This window comes from Eucyclogobius newberryi, unplaced genomic scaffold (assembly GCF_026437365.1).
Source record: "Eucyclogobius newberryi isolate DKJ021-1_F unplaced genomic scaffold, fEucNew1.0.hap1 SCAF_9, whole genome shotgun sequence".
Lineage (NCBI taxonomy): Eukaryota > Metazoa > Chordata > Actinopteri > Gobiiformes > Gobiidae > Eucyclogobius > Eucyclogobius newberryi.
Genome location: NW_027316532.1, coordinates 8,227,883 through 8,247,590, shown reverse-complemented (window position 1 = coordinate 8,247,590; position 19,708 = coordinate 8,227,883). Strand labels below are relative to the sequence as shown.

General features: G+C 38.6%; 1 protein-coding gene across 1 annotated transcript in view; it reads right to left on the bottom strand.

Annotated features, from left to right (window-relative positions):
- Positions 1-19,708, bottom strand: part of tgfbr3 (transforming growth factor, beta receptor III) — a 110,041-nt gene that overhangs the window by 9,719 nt on the left and 80,614 nt on the right. The window contains exons 7-15 of the mRNA XM_072438303.1: positions 18,323-18,470; positions 15,844-16,033; positions 14,717-15,012; positions 13,395-13,547; positions 10,778-10,903; positions 9,517-9,702; positions 6,560-6,835; positions 6,143-6,269; positions 185-235 (exon numbers count right to left, since the gene is read on the bottom strand). Of these exons, the coding sequence (XP_072294404.1) occupies positions 185-235; positions 6,143-6,269; positions 6,560-6,835; positions 9,517-9,702; positions 10,778-10,903; positions 13,395-13,547; positions 14,717-15,012; positions 15,844-16,033; positions 18,323-18,470 (1,553 nt within the window). The remainder of the gene's footprint in view (positions 1-184; positions 236-6,142; positions 6,270-6,559; positions 6,836-9,516; positions 9,703-10,777; positions 10,904-13,394; positions 13,548-14,716; positions 15,013-15,843; positions 16,034-18,322; positions 18,471-19,708) is intronic.

The window sequence follows — 19,708 nt, the reverse complement described above, 5'->3', positions numbered from 1 at the left end:
AATCGTGGCATCAGATCAAATCAGTTAGCAATGCACTGTATAACTAAGGACGAAAAAAAAGAGGGAAAGCAACAAGTGAGGAAGTGTTCATTTATCAGAAATTAACTTAAGTAAACTAAAGTTTCCCATTTTTCCACAAGACACAGACTTGATAACAATTTAGACGGAGAGTTCATGGACTTACTGTCACTATCGGAGTGCGGGGGGCTTGGCTGCGGTGTCCGTGAAGGAAGAACTAGAAAACAAAAGGAGAAAACATGTTAATCTCTGCGGTGGCCTACATTGTGTTACATGTCCTTGCATTCAGGGACACACAATAGGCGCTGTGAGCCTGCTGGCAGCCGCGGCCCTCACAGAGATGGCCCTTTGCTGATATTACACTGTGATGATAAGAGGCTGCCTCAGGAATGTGGAGACGTGAACAATCTCCAAGGGTAGCTCTTGTGACGATGAACCCAATGCCTCAGACCATAGTTTTTACATTGAAAAGAGTCTTAATATGCGTTGTTTGTCTTGTTACTGTCCTTTAAACAGGCTCTTGAGTACCACGATTTGATGGCAGAAATGCTCAGGACAAGTCTAGTAATGATTTATCCTTTACACCTATGATGTCACCAATCTGGGAGTGTTTTGTGAGGCTCAGAGGGAGAGAACTTACAAAACAGAATACAACTCCAGCTAAGATTTTGATGAGGGAATAATGTTATAACATGGAAAAAACCTCAAACAAATCAATTTAGCATATTATGTGTCTTTAAAGGTGCACCAAAGATTTTCTGGTTGGAGTTGTTGGCATTGAACTAAATTAAACCTTGGATGTATACATTTACATTTGTTTCTTTTTTTTTTTTTTTTTGCTATATTAGACTTTAAAAAGCATGCATATGGAAGTGGGCTTGCCTCTCCACAGATTTGACCTGTAAATTGGCCTGGTGGCTCCACTGGCTGGTCTCTATGGAGATAGTAGATTGATTGCCCTTCACCAGTTACACAGTGACACCTTAAAGGCTGTTGTATCAGTCCGCACGGGGGACACACGTGCGTTTGTTTATTAGCGCGACGGATCGCATCTCTCGTCTCCCGTAGATTTCCGTCTTCTTCTGAGTCAGCTCGAACTGTCTTTCTCCGTCTTCATATTGCCCCGTACACTGAGGGAACTATATTATGATAGATCAATGCACTTAGACACGCGGAACCGTGCTGCTCTCGGGGGACGAGCCACACGCGGCTGCAGGTGAGCGGTAGGTGCGTTTTATGATTGATACGTGGCAGGACTAATCGGCAGTCCATGCCACGAGGAAATAAGACTAAAATTTGGGCCAAAAAAATCGTCCATTCAACCTTTAAGTCTACAAAGACTAGCTATGTGTTGTACTGCATATGAGACCGCTCTTTCTTGCAGACTTTTATTTACTATTTATGATAAAACAAATTAAAATAAGTTTTACAGATTGTTATTGCAAACTTTCATGCATATCACAAGTTATTCATTCAGCCCTTTACCAGAGCATATCATTCACCAGAGCGAGAGAGGGTTATGAGCACACTAAATGGCAGGCTTTATCTAGTTGAGTTTCATTAAGTTTAGCTTGTCGTATCCAGTGTGATTGGTCCCTTGTATGTGTTTAGCCATGCCTGTCTCATGGGGAAGATAAGGCTGGCAGGACGTCCTCTGGCTTCACTCCTGCTTAAATGAAGGTCTCCTCTGATGGCCTGTCATCGCCCATTATGTGTGTGCCGAGCGACCCAAAAGTGATCGTCCCAGAATAGCCCTCATTGTACCAGAGTCTTGGACAGGGACCAGGCCTCAGCCCGGCCCCGGACAGTACAGGCTTTGTATGGTTTATTAAGGCTTCATTATTAGCTAATTCGACTTTTGAACGCCGTCCAGGGATAATAAAAGGCTAAACATTAGTGGTCCCAGGCACTGGGTTCATCCTGACACAACACAACACAACAGAAAAGGGCAAACTGTAGGATCAGAACTATCTGGCAAAGTCACAATACATTACCAATAATCATTTGCATTAAAAGTCATAGTAGGATCATTGTTATTAATTTAAGAAACAATATCTTACTTTGATCTAATTTATACTCTAAATAATGCTAAACCTACACAAAACAATTATATAAATATCTTAAATCAAACATTTTTATAAAATAAAGTTGGATTCCATGGAATATATTTAATGTTTTAGGGTCCTTTTTGCAAATTAGATTTAATCAATATGGATAGTCTATGGTCTTGTTCTTTAAATATTTTTTTGTAAAACACTATCTAACCGTCTTAATCTACAAAAATAAACTAGAGTGGCTCCGACCATTGCAGTATAACGCAACCATTAATTTTTGATTTTATGCATTGTATGAAATATTATTATGATGCTATTGATGATGCTATTGAAAAACACATGACTTTACTTCATGTAACAGCTCCCAGTTGTCAGATCTCCTCCTATTAAAGTGCTTGATAGTAGTAGTAATATTTGTACCATGTTAAACTGCTGACTATTACCAGATACATAAAAGCAATTCCTTTTTACTGCTGAAGCAAGGCTGTAAATCTCGTTTTGATCGCTTGGGCTGTGAAGTTGTGATGTTTTTCCATTCATCCAGCTGGCCACAAGTGACCCTCTTTGATTTGGGAGCAGGCTGAGCGCGGGATGCTGTCCAGTACTAATGCCAGGCTCTTGAAAGGCGGCTTGTTTTGTTTGCCAGGGCTGTATATGAGAGATGTCTTTGTGTTCAAAACATGGGCTTTGAAATGCCAGCGTTTTTTATGATGTTTATGCCATATATCAGTGTTTATCTAATCCAGGCCATGGAAAATAACCGTGCTGGCACCAGAGCTGTCCCTACTGCAACTTACAGTGAGATAGCTTCAACTCTCAAAGTATTAACTGTAAAGAAATTGCCGTTTGATAGTTAATTAGTAGAGCAAATTAAACCACACAACAACATTTACTCTTAAAAGTATTGATTATTCTCATGTAATAAAGTCAATAAAGTCAAAAGGGCAGCGTTATTTTGGGGACAAAACTCCCTCCTTCTGAAAGCTTATAAACTTATTGGAGTGAATACTTAGAATGCTTGAAAGGCATTTGGTAAGTTCTGTTTTCAAGATGGTAAAAAGGAATTGTGTACGTCCACTTCTGCAGGTTAAATGATGTGAGTACAGAACTGGGAGATGTTGCCTGTTAGTTAGTTAGTCTGAACTATGTAACTTTTCTTGTGTTGGGTTTAGATGTTGTTGCTTTGCCTTGGACATTCCACAGTATGACACTAATACTACATATCTTAAAAAAAATACCTTGAAAACATTCTTACATTCTTACTGTCTATGGTAGTGCAATCCAACTCGACCCACCTGGTACAAAAAATGGGCTTACATTTTGGAACATAAAAAGGAATGCTTTGCGCACCGCTGCATCAGGCCGTCATGTCTGCGAGGCTTGTGAAGGCACGGTTATCTATGGTGTTAGGTGGTAAAATCACACTTTGTTAGCTGTTTGCACCTAAATGCAGCAAATGCATGTTTAGGACCTATCTGACATGCCTAACGCACTCACAGGAAACACTGCAGAAGCTTTTGAAGACTTTGGAACTAAAGGAGCCACGCAGGAGCCTATGAGCCTGCGTACATGAGCTCCGGACATCTCCAGGTGAGGAGCTAACTCTTCGTACTTGTACTGTAGTCTATGATCCATGATTTGCTTGTTCACCCAGAGCATCATTTGTGCAGCTATGAAGTGTTTAAAACTGTATTGCGAACACCACATGCTTTTTCTCTTTTGGTGTTGTAAATCAAAGTGCAAAAGGGATAAAGTTGCCCACTTTGGTGAGGTTGAATCTGGACATAGCTTTTCCTACAACAACTTTTTACTTTTTAAAACTTTGTAATATTTTGCATGCGATTGTGCCTGAGCATTTAACTGAACACATACAATTAAACAGTTATAATTTTCTTAAGTGTAATTACAATGTAGGTTGAAATTGGATTACTCCTGTCCACATACTTGTGTGTTTTCTCTGGCTTCAGACAACATGCTTTTACATCACAGCTATGGATTCAATAAAGACTTGTACTGACCACAGCTGAGGTCATCGCTCAGAGGGGATCATGCTGGTGATTTACAAGTAAATTTGGACTTTTGTGAAATCATCCCTTCTCAAGTGAAGTCATAATTAGTAATTTTCAACATGTGGGTGGTTACCTCAGCCTCCCCTGACCGCTCACACAGCCTCAGAGATAGAGCCAGCGATGATAGAAGGGAATATAAATTGTCTTGAACTCAATAGTAGTGTTTTTTGTGCACATATACTGCACGTACCTCCCCTTTTGGAGTGGAAAGGAAAGAGGCCACGACGAGCTCCTAAGTGAAAGCAACTGGAACTGAAGAGGTTTTTCCACAAGTCCCTTCAAACTGGGCCTCAGCATTAGTCAACGACAGCTAGTGTACTGTACATACACATACATAATGAAGCCTATTGTGAGCCAACATTTCAGCAAAATAAGAGGGGGATACATCAACATGGAGCCAAGTTTTGAATTCTTCTTCTTGTCTTATTTGATTTTTACTCGTGTGATAAGATTTTAAGCTTTCTATTGCATTGTGTGATCAAGTCATTATAAAGTCACTATCATCAGCCTTATGTAATAATTAAGACATTTTTATTGCTTACAGCCCAACGCTAATTGGACAATATGCTTTTATAATTGTGTGTTTTGTTTGGGTTTGGTCAGTTATATTACAGTTATATAGTTTTCCATTGACTTTGGAACAGTTAAAGCACTATTGCAAATATGCAACTTTTGGGGGTGTGGTTGGCTAACTTAAAGGGGCTGGATTATTATTATTATTATTATTATTATTTTCATATAATAAAGTCAAATCTGTTTTGCTACAGAACAGATATATTGTAATATTGTAAAAGCAGCTCAAAGGGTTCAAATGAGACCATTGTGTGTTCTAATTATATAGTGTTTTATGCTCCATGAAGCAGGAAGTGCACTATTTAACATACTACTAGCTTGTTAGCATCGATGGTAAACGCTTATAAACTCATCGCGGTAAATAATAATGATGCTCAGAATGCATTAGGCAATGAGGTGAGCAATACATTTGGATCACTGCAAACTACAAAAGGAACTAGTTTTATTTTATCACTGTAAAAATCATTTACAGCACTTTTGAGCAAGAAAAGTTACCTTGTCACTAAAATACAAGTTTAACATTTGTACTGTCAAATGATTATTAATGCTTGTTCAGTAATTTTGGATTTTGTGCTGGTACAAGCCGTCCTTTGGCAGAGGTGTGTAGCGTAGTTGGCAACATCGCAGAAGCTGATTATGCAGTAGACTATTAACTGCACCTATAGGGTAATTCAACTTTTTTTTTTGGCTAACCATAATAACCCCCATGGTATTTTTGAAGCAGTGCCTTCTCCTGCTGTTTTCTATCATAAAATTGCAATTACAGTAAATATGTCTCTTATTTGACAAGGGGAATTGCAGCTCTTTTTCCATAAGTCCCTTAAAAGTTGGCCTCAACATTAGCCAACCACAGGCCAATACACACACTGTAAAAAAACGGCCTATTGTGTAGCGGCATGAACGTAAACAGACTCATACGCACCAGTAATGCAAACCGAGAGAGCAGTAAATGACAAACACATGTGCCAGAGACAGGCTGCTATTAGTGGTTTGGTTCTTACTAACAAACTCCTCCAAAATCATGAACTTTATTACTGTAATGTAGCATCTATATATCAATTTCTCCATGGTCAACAATGGCTGATGGAAAAATAATAACAAAACCTGAAAAAATAGGCAAGATCAAGGTGTTAATTATCACCGTCTCCTTGAAATATGTATGTAATTCACAAAAAATGAAAAATATCCTTGTGATGGATAGTTTTAAAAGAAGAGTATGCAAAGTGCCGAAGCCATAAACATCTGATTGATCTGATCACAAATCCATACAAATTATGTCCTCTAATTTTCATTCTATGCTTTCATTTTGCCAGTGTGGGTCACGTTTAGAGCGGGGAGGATTCTGTAACTCTGTAGCTCACATTTGATCCAGATTGCTATATTCAGCGCTGCGTATTACTTTCAGCGGTGCCATAACATGTGACTCACCTGTGATATCGGGTACGCTCGATCCGTCAAACACGACCAAAGGCTTGGTAGTAAACTTTGTGTTCATCATCATAGCCATGATTTTATCCACCGACAGAGAATCACACGTTTCACTGGGTTGTAAGCACTGTGAGGGAGAAATGGAGAGAATGAGAACGATTGCTCTGTACTGTTCTGTGATAGTGTCTTCACATTGAAATGAATGGATAGAACATTTCTCCACAATAAATCCACAGTAAGACTACTTTTGTTGCTGTTGAAAGCTTTGTACTTGACAGCTTATTGTTCAATAACTTGGGGATTTGCGTTGTTTGGTCTATTCTACGGCGTGTTACGTGGAGATAGTCTACGCAGGATCTCTCTAACAGCCTTGACAGACGGCAATAAAAGCAATGCAGTAAACCTTCGACCGCTCACCGCTGGGAACGATCCTGAAGACTTTTTGGAGCATAGCGACATCTCGCAGTGGAGGAAGAGCAGAGACATGTTGAACTTTGAGTTGAAGGTGAAACTAAATGTCTTCTTTTCGAGCTGAGTGGGGTTTTGGGGCGGGTAGAACTTGATGGAGTCGTCCGTGGGGCAGACGGTCTCGATGAGGAGGTAGTCGGAGGCGCTTCGGGTGTTGGCGTTGGTGGAGATGAAGCATGAGGTGATGGTGAAGCCCAGGTCCGGGTCGGGTGTGGCCGAGGTGATCTGAAGAAGAAAACAAACAGTCAGTCATTGGACAGAAAATAGTATTTTTGACGCTTTTGTGTTTGGCTAAAGGTGAAAGAAGGCTCAAAGCTAAACTCCTCCTACCTGCTGCTCTTACAATACAGTGAATACTCATTGTTATCCTGTGAACAACATACGGACGGGAGAAAAAAAAGAAGCTTGTATACCGATGTATAGGAAAATAAACATATTCATACACATGTAAACGCATCCTAAAGAGTAACTGAAAACTGGTGTAGAAGAAAGATATTTTTAGACTTAGCTTTTATTTTTCCAAAATTACCTTTGACAAAATAATTAGGGGTACAGGGACTACTCTCAGAGAGCGCCTGCAGGGAGTGACTGGAATTAAGTACCTCAGCTTCTATATCCAATGTGAAAAAAGCATGCCACAGTTTATACAAAAGGGCTGTTGTATAACTTTAAACCCGGTGGATCCAAACACATTCACAATTCTTTGAAAATGATGTTGCCAATAGACCGACAGATATTGGCTCTGTTCAAATACTCAATGCCAGATAAGATGGCAATTTAATTCTACTCCAAGACCACAAAGAAGCCCCTGTAGTCATTATCCATCCGATTTTCCATTTAGATGTTCAGCAGACCTTCTTTCTAATGATGGCTGTATCAGAGGCTAAACAGGGGCTATACAATTACTATTGAAGAAAACTGACAAAGAAAAAAAATCATCTCAAGACTAAAGACTTAATAATAACAAAGACAAAAATACAGTACACTCACAACTGCAAGCATTTAGAAGATTTGTAAATGTAAAAGGTAGTACGGCTACTTCAAATCACATCCACAATTTAAAAAAAATCTGTATAACATCCGGACATTTAAATGACTAATAAATCTGTTTTTGCTATTGCTGCATGGACACACACACAAAAAAAGCAATATTTTCCAGAATCAACTTAAACAAAACAACATTTTGAAGTGCAGCTCTTTTTGGCTCCGGTTTGGACTCAGCTTTCAGCTCAGTGTGAGTTCTGGTTCACAGTAAAGTCTTTGTAACAGCCTGCTCTGTGTCCACACTGTCACTGAGGCATCTCTTCCTGATATCTCCATAAATCAGCCCCGCAGAGAAGCCCATAGTAAAGCACTGTTCTCTCATACACCTGATCTTTCTTTATACTGTCTGTCACTGAAGAGAAACATGCACAGGCAGCCAAAAAGAGGCCGGACTGCAAACCAAAAATGTACTAGTATGTAAGATGAAATGTTAAAATATTTTTGGTGAAAATGTATCATATGTAGTACAGATGCAGTCAGCAAAGCGTCATGTTAGGTCTGGTGTGGGTGAAAACCTTCCATTGATTGAATAGGAATCAACGCAAAATGTTCCCTCTTTTAAGGGGTTAATATTTTCAAAAGTACTTGAAAATGTATTTTTTATGATTAGGGCAGAAGTAAATAATAACATTGATAAAAAAGTTGGAAAAAAGTTTGTTTGATTTTTGTAACGATGGACCACAGATGTGATCATCATGAGGGGTCAAAATGTCTTTATGGACATTGTTGTGTTATCTCAGAAGAATAAATGGATTGTCCAGTAGAAAACAGCAGGCGGCGCTAGTATTGCTGTAGCATTTAGCTCAAAGCTATTATTAGCATTCTTGGGTATTTATACAATTTAGGGCCGTTGGATCATTTTATTCTTCTCTGTGTCTTATATAACTCCAAGTCTGTGTTTGTGTTAGTTGCTGAGCAGTGGCTAATAGAGCAGCTCTTCTTCCCCCACAGAGCTGCGTTAGTGTGCTTTGACTCGAACTATTGTGTCAGTTATTATAACATAGTCCGTAGACATTGATATAGAAATATAAATCTAAATAGTAAATAAAAATAAAAAAAAGTTTTCTCCACAGTCCAAAATCCCCTCACAGAGTGGAGGTGCACCAGGGTGAAACTGTGGTGCTGTCCAAACAAACATCTTTGTGATAATGAAAAGAATAAAAACTCCAGACTAAATAAACAGATTATATACAGTACACACCATTCAGTTTCCATATATGTTTATGTTATAGATTAGACTCAAGCGCACAATGCAAAATACATTTCACTGAAGGTTCAGTACCTCTAAATACAGAAACATACTTACTAACGCACCTTTGGTTAGAATAATATACAATTTTGAGAAAAGAGAATATGATTATGGCTGGATAAATGGGCTTTCATTTAGACCCCGAGCTATGTTATCCACAGATTTACACCCTATAATTTCTACATTGTATATTTTGGACAGCTACCTAGGCTACTGACTGGAAATACTACAAATTCTGAGACAAAAGCAAGTTAAAAAAACAAGGAACTTTTTATATGATCTATTAAAGGTGCACTGCGTAATGGTTGATTTATTGGTTTCATTAAAGGAGACATATTATGGGATAGGGGATAGGTGAAAACAGAATTTGGTTGATAATGTATTTAAAAATTCTCAATGTACAATAAAATGAATTGGTGGACTAGTCGACTAATCAACAAAATAATCTCTATAATAAGTTACAATTTTACATTCAAGGTTGAGAGTAATTACCTCAGCAAATAAAGCTGCATTGTAATTTCAGCCAAGATGACTTTACTTCCAACACGGGCTGTGCAATTAATCATATTTTTGGTCTCAATAAGCACAGGTGAAAAAGGCATAATAAACACACCTGCACGTAGACGGGCTGGTGCTGTGAGACGGTGTGGAAGGCCTGTCGGGAGGGCTCGCTGAATGGAAGCGTGTTGTACAGCTCCATGGTGAACGACACGTTGACCGGCTTTGGCATCTGCGGCTCAGCGATGATCCTGGGCAGGGTTTCTGAAGATTCTTGGTTTGTTGAGTAGCTACAGTTGAACTAGAAGAAGAAAAAAGACTGAGCATGTGACTACGCAAATTGTACATGTGTGTTGTTATATTCATACAATATATTACATTTACTGGAGTAACACTTTGAAGAGATTGTACATTTCAGAGTAGTTTTATGCTACCACACTTTTACTTCTATTCTACCTTTTCCTACTGTGAGCAAGCCTACAAGTTTAGACGCTTTTTGTTTAAAATATTAAATCATTTGACACCACTCTTACATATATGATTTTAATATAATATATTCAAATCATGTTTGTAATTTTGTGTCTATTATTTGGAAATTCCAGAATCTGTACATTGTATGTTTTGTCTGATCAATTGCAGTAACTCATAAATCAGACTTTAAATATGAATAGAAGTTTCCCCAAATACTTCTATACTCTTGAGTACATGTTTTTTTGCTGCTCTATTCAAGAGTATATTGACTTGCTTTTTCATATATATGATTTACAAAATGCATTATGGCATAATAAGTGGGCACATTTATATAACACTCTTCTTCTACAGGTGTTGAAAATTTGCATATTTTGCTATAACACTTAAAACATTGCATCTGGTACATCCAATGCTATGTCCATATTAAATAAATAAATAATTTCATAGCTCATTGGGACTCAAAGCACATTATAGACAAAGGAGGAAAGGTAAGTTAAGCATCTCTGAGCAAACACAACACTTACTGCTTCTTAAAGTTATCAGTTGACATAAACAGGATCAAATTTGACTTTTATAGAACAGTTTTAAAATGATCTTGAGCTTCATCAGAACTAGAACAAGGTAACACAAAGAAAGTTATTTTGTGTTGAAAAGAGCACTTCTCATCATCATCAGTATCAAAATAAAAAAAAGTTAGGGGGGGAAAGAAATGGCAAGTTGGTGTGTATTATGTTAGCAGTGAAAAAGGCCATGATATATTTGATCCCGCGGACTAAAAAGGTAAAATACTCAAGCCAGGAGACACTTTACAAGCACCGAGGGATTCTGGGAAATGCAGTTCTTTTCCCAACTGTGCGCGTATAAAACATAGAGGTTGACTTTTCCACTCTCTCTCCCTGTCTCACCATGACGATCGAGGGGGGGTCCATGTGTTCAGGGCCAGCCACTCGGAACGGGCCGTCTTCAAAGTCCAGGTCGAAGTCCGAGGGTCGACCGCTCCCATCTTTGGACTCAGCGTGACTAACGAAAACCTGAGGGACACAGAGAGGCAGAGCTGTGAGCAAAAAGGACTTGGAATCAAAGGGTGTTGAATATTTTGTGGTCTTTAAGAAGCCAGAGATTTCAGATTTTTATGAAACAATGTGTAAGTGATAGGTTCAAGATAAAGGAATGCACAGGGTCTCAAGAGTGTGTCTGATTCCTTCAACTCCAAAGTCACAGAGGACAATAGTGTGTGAACTAGAACTAAACCAGGACTAACATTTCATTCATCAACATTTAGCAGTTGGAATAAGAAGAGTCCAAAAATAATGATACGTTGAATATGTTTCTGAGTTTGTAAGAGTCAAGGGAGAGATATTTTTGACTTATGAAGTGAGACATCAGGCGGTTTTGTCTTGCACAAAACTGTAAAAGAAAATTGCAAAAAAGGTAAAGTTTCCATTTCATCAATGTTGTACACATGAAAAGCATAGATTATAGTTAATAGAAAATAAAGTATGTTTTGAGGCAAACTCGCCCCTAACATTCTTCAAGGGTAATTGTGTAACCAATAATTCAGATTATAATAATATTATATCCCATGACTTCACCACAGGGACTCACACAAAAATCTTGTTTTGGATTTCTCAACAATGAGGTTGTATCAATCTCTCTAAGGACGACAGTGGATTTGAGAATAATGACGCAGAAGGCTCAAACAACACCTCATCTTTTACTGCATTATTGCTGAGGATGGTCGTCCTAAATAAAGCCAGAAGACAAAAGAAAAATGTAAAAAAATATTTATATAACATTGTATTTGCTTTTATGCTTGTTTGATGAATCCGGTAAGTCCTCTCCCTTTGAGCCTCAGAAAAACACTCCTTCATCATAGGTAGAGCTCCAACATCTGCCATGTTTTTAAGTCCATAAATCATCATCAAACTCTTTCTGAGCGTTCTTACACCTGCGTGCCTGGATTAATGTGTCGGGGGAAAACAAGGCTTGTTTATCTCCATCGTTTAATTCCCTCTGCAGCCAGTCAACACAGCTGAGAATAATGCTCCATTTCTGGCATGGGAAACACAATTCATGTCTGATTTTAGTAGACCTTTTTTCAGAAATTCTATATCATGAGATACAAAGCAAATATACTCAAGAGCATGTTATGAAGACAATGACAATCCAAATAAAGCAGAATATCCATCCATCCATTTTCTACCGCTTGTTCCCTTTCGGGGTCGCGGGTGACTGGAGCCTATCCCAGTGACTTCGGGCCTTAGGCAAAGCAGAATATGTGTCCTTTAAAAAAAGAGCATTGTGTAACTTTGCAAAAGGGTTTGTCACCTGCTTGTTTCCATGGAGCTGCTTTGCATTCCAACATTCCAAGCAAAGTAACATCACCATAGAGACAAGCAGGTGCGGGACCTTAAAATAAGATATAACAAAAGGAAATAAACATGTTTGGTGCATCCTAGAGTCCAAAGTTTGCATAAGCGCTGACTTTGGACACAGGCCGAGTTCTGAACAGAAAAAGTGTTGTTTGAATGTGATTACAACAGTGGAGTGAGGAAGTGATTCATCTGAGCCTGTTCCAACAAAGACGCTCACAGAATTCCACAATAATGAGGTTAAGTGGAGCTGTCAATCCAATTTAAGAACCAATCAAACGGTAATGGGAAACATTTTAGTGGATAAGGCCATCAAAACCATCTCAGCGCTGAGGTTAACCACTTGCACGGGTTGTACAAGGTAACGTAAATGTCTGTAATGCAAGCATCTGTACAGCAAAGATCTGCCAGAAAAGTCAAAGTGAACTTATCAGAGCTTCAGATCGAACTGATATTGAAGGCACAGAAGGTTCTTTGCATCGCTTTTTCTTATCCAAACTAAAATAAGTATCTAAATAAGTAATTGGGAAATCACTCAATCCTACAAAAAAATCAAAATAAATGCAACATAGTTATTTGTTATAATTCTTTAGTCCTTTAAACATGTTTTGACATCTCCAGTTTAAGAACTATTAGTCTACAAAAAGGAGATATTACTTCATATTAGTTAGGCGTTTCCCACGTCATGAATTGAGTTAAAGCTCCTTCTACTGGCTGCAGAGGGAATTACATTGATGAGATACACAAAGCTAGCTTACCACCGACATGCTAATGTAAATGGACGTGATTTGACGGGTGAAATGCTATAAACGAGTCTGTTGTTGATTCATGGAAAACTGGGAAAAGTATTTTTTGACGCTCAGAGGGAGATGACTTACTAAACATTCAATAAAAGTGTGAATGAAGCTAACGTTTTTGATGAGGGAATAATGTTATAGCATGATTAAAAGCTCAAAAACGTCAATTTTGCATAATATGTCTTTAAATATGATTTGAACCAGTAATTACTATGACATTAACCAGAATCCAGGTCAAAACATAAACATATTGGCATTGTAACTGCAAAATTATACCAAAACAAAATTTTTAAGCACGTCAAAAGAGCTTACTATAATTGCTAAAATAACATCACACCATGCCTAATACATACAGAGTTGATGTGCAGTGCCGTGGAGCTGCCCATGGAATAAACAGTGGTCTGACATCCATCCAGAGGGGTCTCCAGCCTGTAGTGCGTTGCATTCACCGTCGCTTTGCATTCTGGGTCTTGAAGCGTGAGGCTCGCATTAGTAAATCCATTTGCCTGCGAAGAGAGAAAATGTGTGGCTAAATTAAATAAAGATCAAACGGTGAATTGTGTTAAGTCATTTGGAGAACTGTGAGAGTGCACTGAGTTCTGAGGAATAAACACGGCCCATAAGGTGGTCTTGTATTGGCTCCAGCTTTTTCTAATTACAGTCAGTGCCAGTTTCCAGTCTGTGATGTGGGCTAATACGGTCTCACTCCAAATGTTGTGAAATGCCTCCCTCATTGACGTCACACTCACATCAACAACGTTTTATTTATCAGTAAGAAGGGCTGCAACCAATGATTAGTCAGGAAGTCAATGTCTTGATAGAGAATATTAACAAATCCAAATCACACTGTATCCATCTTGTGACTTTTTGGTTTGCTTTGATATTAACAACTTCCGTTTGCCGAACATAGCATAGATTGTGTCTAGATAATGGCATTATTCTTTTGAAATGATCCGTAGCGATTCATGTGATTACTTGTTGCTGCTTAATATAGGACATTGCAATGGGTATTAAACTAATGGGTTCAGAAAGCGTCTACAATGTAGTATATAGTCCTTTAACATGCTCACATCTGTGCTTGAGTAAGGATAAGGCCAATGAATGCAGCAAATGCAAAGATTATGGAAATACACTTTGACTTATAAGTACCACTATTAATCTAAAACATGTTCTAACAAATACATGTTACAGACGTTTTCATGACACACCAATAATCAGATCTAATTATTGGGTTATCTGATTACTCTTCAGCTAAATTAGAGGGAAATGAACGCCAGCTAAGAAGCGGGCCAGTAATCAAAGGAAATGTTAGTAAAAAAAAAGATGACATTGAGAAGATACATTGATTGTCAAGATTGTGATTTCAAAATCAATTTGCTTCAATCAGCTGCTTCCGCTGCAAGCTGGATTGTTACAAGGTTTGAGTTTAAAACTCACAAAAATCCATCTTGTAGGGCTGCTGCTGATCAGTTCAAGTTTGCTTTTGGTGAAAGTGTACATTTACCCACAAAAATATGTTATGAATAATTGCTGACAAGGAAACAATAGGTATGACAGGTAGTCCGGTTATGACGGCGGTTTCAGCAGGTACCACTGGACATTGGTAATACAGAGCTAACCTTATTAGCACTGTGATATGAATCTGTTTTTTGTCGGTTTACATTATTATACTTACTTTGAGGCTTTCTCTGTCAATGCTGACCACCATCCGGGACTCTTCACACTGCACTGTCAGCTCCACATTGAGCACTCCATGCACCTCTTCGGGGCCCTCGCTGTCCCAGATGCCTTCGTTCAAGGAGGGGGGCAGGCGCTGGTAGGGCAGGTCATCAGCGCCAGGCAGAGGAGCATTGGGGAAGAGGAAGGGCAGTCCAGAGCGACGAGGGGCAGCCCTGGGCTCATGGTGAGGGCTGAGGTCATGGAGGATGGACAGATCAGGATGGAACAGGCTCTCCAGAGGGTCAACAATGTCTGAAATCACACAAGAGCAGAAGATGGGTGATTTTTAAGAAGATACCTGTGGAGTGTACTGTTGGGTAGTAAAAAAGAAATGAATGACAAGAACTGAGCCGACTGTGAAATATTGGACTGAGATATATTTGGACAATTATAAAATGGAAAAAAGTTAAAAATGACTGGGACAGATACATTGGGGGACATTTTAGTTTGTATTTCCTTTTGATTTTACTGTACTCTCTCTGGTCTCTTGTTCAGTTTGAAACAGGTTGAATGATTATTTTAAAAATTACCATTCATCAATTGAAAACGTTGTATTGGATGAATTTAACCTGGGCTTCTCCAACCATAATGTCCCAAAATGAAAAGGAAAACAAACTTACAAATCAAACTGTAAACTGCTACTAACTGGATATGCATTAAAGGAATATCTTATCTTATTAGTATTACAGTGACGTGTCTGTGGGGTTGGACTTCCTTCCTTGGGTCACTAGTGTTACTGACTAATACAGACTGATTACACGTCCCAGCATTCTAGCCATCACAACTCAGATAACATGAATAAACCAGCATATAAATATCTTGAAAAAACGCTGATATATTTTCTTTGACCAAGGATAACAAACACATTCGACATTAACCACCGGACAATAAGCGCGGTGGCAACAGAACCCTCTTCAGTATTCATACATTTCCACTTTTCTACAAGCATACGTTGGTCATGTCGAAAGCCCTGACAGAGAGCGGTGCTTAAAACGCCGTTATGATGCTTTTAATCACAGAGCTCATGATGGAGAAAACACACGCAGCACCAGAATCCACAGTTGCAGCGCCAGATTGAGTTACCTTGTTCGCGGAGCCTGAGGTGGAAGTGGTTGGCCACAGAAGTGCTGGTGTAGGAGGTGACCGGGCCGTAGCCGTGCTCCTCGGCCCACTTGATCAGGTTTTGGGACCCCAGTGGTAAAGGCTGCTTGGGATGTTTAGTCATCTGCATGGACTTCTCTGTACCAGAACCAACGCTGATGGTGTCGGAAGCCTGTGAGGAAAAGATGAATTGGCAGGTTAAACACTGACATTTTCAAATACTCAAAAAGTATTCAGTAAAATTGTTGGTTCATTTATTCAGACCGTCCCTGCAACTAAGAATCTAATTAAGATAATAACACGTGAAACCATTAAATACTGTATAAATGAGAGTTTTACCGCAATCAAGTAACAGTTTGTGAAGAAAAGTGAAAAAAAGTAAAAAATGAATCAGCTTAGACCAAAGTACTTTTAGTGCTACTACTATTGCTTCTTCTGCTACTAGTATAAAGTTTTTATTCATTTTTTTTCTCATTTAGAACCACCACATTGTATAGGGTTGTCTTTTTGTGTATGTAGTATAGCTCCATTGAGAAAAGTAAACAATCTATGTAGTAAGTGAAACTACAACTGCAGTTACTTCTACAACTACTACTATCACTTTCAATGCAGCACTTATTGCACTGGCCCGTGGTGCACAATATTTATTCTAAAACGTTTAAATCTCTTGAGACTACATTTTTACGATCTATGAGTAACAAAAGAGCGTCTATGTGTTGGGGTATTATTCCATCTTCGTGTAGAGTCTTGCCGTTACTGTTTAAAGCGTGAATCATGGCACTGAGGTAATAGACGTGTCATAGCTCGAGAAAAGGGTTAAGTTTCCTTCAAATATTCAAGTCAGTCTCGTCTCGGTGCGCTCTGAAAATCAGCGTTCTCACACACATTTCCCACACCGGCCCGAGGAGTCCTTGCCCTTTGACAGAATGAGATATCAGACTTTACAAGATTCTCATATTGCACACATACTTGACACTTTCCCAAATGTTCGTTGCACAAGCTGCTCGATCGGGTTGAAAGTCATAAAAAGTGGTTACAGTTTTGACATGTTGGAAGTCATATATTATATGCAACTGCTACATCATATATACCGTCATTTATCCATTATTATTCCGTGTGAAACTTTTTGAGAAAACGTCTCACAAAATAGTGGCAAGGGAGTTATGAAGTAGTTATTTCTGATAATACCGTTAAGATGCTTTCACACCAATAGTAGATTTATGACAGATTGTAGATAGTGGAGCCTCAATGATGAATACATTAATCTTGACAAGTTGACGATAAACAATAATCATGATAACTGTAATCGTTAACTGGACCTATTATGACAAAGTTATTATCAAATCAAAAAAAAGGATAAAGAATGTCTGATTTTCCTCAATAATGCACTTGATTTAGTAAATATTCTTCACCATTCACCATATTTAACCCGTTATTGCCCCCCTTAAGTTGACTACTAAAATAATTGTTATTTGAAGTCCTACTAGACACAAAAAACTGAGTCAGTCAAAAACGAAAAATGAATCAACATTTTTGACATGTAAAGAATTGGTCCAGTTTGATTTATGTAATGACAAATCCAGAAAAGTAGCCAGAGCCATGTTGTTTTTGGCCACGTGTTGTACAACTGGTCTGGTAGTGGAAAAATGGGCAGTGGCGCTTTAAATGTGTTTTTAAAAATGTAAACACAACCTGATCTGCTTTTAGTGTCACTTTGTGGGCTGTTCTGACATCACTCTGAGGAGCAGTGACCAGCAGCTGCACAAACACAGGAGCTCCAGGAGTTATAGGAGTTATAGGAGCGGGAGAAAGCACAGTCATGAGGGAGGTCTGGAGAGGATCAGGTCTACACTGACGAGGGACACACTATACCGCATTCAGCAATTCAATATTATCATGTCAGCAGCAAAATTTTGTCTTTTAAATTCAAGTACAAAGCATAAATCTAAACGTAAAGACCTTTTTTATCCGCCTGTTTTTGTCACATTAACTTCATAAAGTAGCTTCATAATAAAAAAAACTGCAGAACTGATAAGCCATAAATGACGTTTCAACGTAAAAAAGCAGCAGATTGTTCAAATGACAATTTAGAAATATTTACAAATAATATCAGGGATGTGGGCGGGGATAGGGCGTATGTGAAAACAGGGATTTTCTGAGCACTTGAGCCAATAAAGGATTATTGTCCTGCAACTGAGGCTCAGGAAAAATGCAGGAATCACTCAAAATATAACTTTGAGAAAAAGTAATGATGAGGAAACACCGTTGTAGCAAGGATAAAGGCTCAATTAAGTGCACATGTCCTGCCTTTTATTAGACTTCTTATTGTCTTTGCACAAGCTATGACTTTTTAAAATGTTTTTCAGTGTTCCTGTCAGACTGCTCTATCAGTGGTTTGGCTTGTTTGACGAAGCCGTGTATCTTAACGAGAAATGTGTTTCTTTTCTTGCCGATATCTTACCAGCACTTCCAGGTTGCCGATGACTCTGTGGGCCTTGATGACCCAGTTGACGGCTTTGGCACATTTCAGGATCAGGACCACGTCGCGGTGCAGAGGGCCGTTGTCCTCCAGAGGCTGAAGTTCCACAATCACATCCACCTGGAACGCACTGGAGAGACAGAATTCAACTGTAATGTATCTATGTATCAAAAGGGAAAAAAGGCAGTGAAACTAACCATATCTGTCAGATTAGCAATAATATTGTACTGAACACCTTTCAACACATGAAAATGAACGGCTTTACATTGCATTTTTCATTATTTCCTCAGAGAGTCAAACTGCACCAATTGCCTCCATGAATCACATTACAATGTATTATAAAGGCAACACTGAGTACAAGTGTTGTGCACAAAGTGTGACCTGGATAAATGCGGTTTTGAATTGCTGTTCACATTATTCCACCCACTTGTGCTACTTTCTGTTAGGGATCGGCCGTTCACTCAGCTGAGAACGAGGGAAAAGACTTGCCACTGAAATATTATATGACATAAGTTGATTTGTGAAAAATGTTAAATGTTCATGTGCACCAATTCCTTGGGCGGCCTGAAATAGTAAAATAATGGCGGCGCCCAAGGCAACTTCTGGAATAAGGTGCATCAGAAAACTGCTCAGTTGTAAAGTATCTGAGCCACTGTATGTACTTAGACAGTAAAAAAAGAAGGATTTTATAACACTAAATGCTATTAATAAATTATTGGGCTGATGAAGAGTCATTTTTTTATTTATATTTTTTTGTTTGCACTGAAATCTTTAGAGAAAATGTCATTATGAACATGCTAAAGAAAAATAAAAAAATGGCAGACACTCTCAAACTTTAGACAAATGTACATTACTTTTCAGTCCAGTTCAAAAATGTAGTGCAGTAGAAAGTACAGAAAGCTGCTTGCAAATGTAAACAAGTAAAAAGTTATCACACAGGTAACCAGAACTCAAATGCAAGAGAAAGAATGACCCAGACATATTTTTTTGTAAAACAGAACGTCTCCTTTAAACAGGAAAGCCTTAATAATGACAAAGAAAATCGTCAAACAGAAATTCAGACGGGGAACAACAGGAAGTAATGCAGGATCAGATTTCAAATATAGATGCAGAAGATCAGATATAAATACAACACTTGTAACACGTGTGTTTCTCTTCACTAGTCAACAATCTAGCAAAGACTGAATGGACAGAGGAGAATATGTAGGTGACCCTGGGAATGACCAGGGAATGAGAGGCAGCTGAGGAGAGCAAGGAAACAAGAGAGGAAGCAAAAGATGGACCGGATCGGGCTTAACAATGGAACTGGACTGAGCATAAACAAAAGTATCCACTGTAAAATGTAATTAAGTTGAGTACAGATGGCTA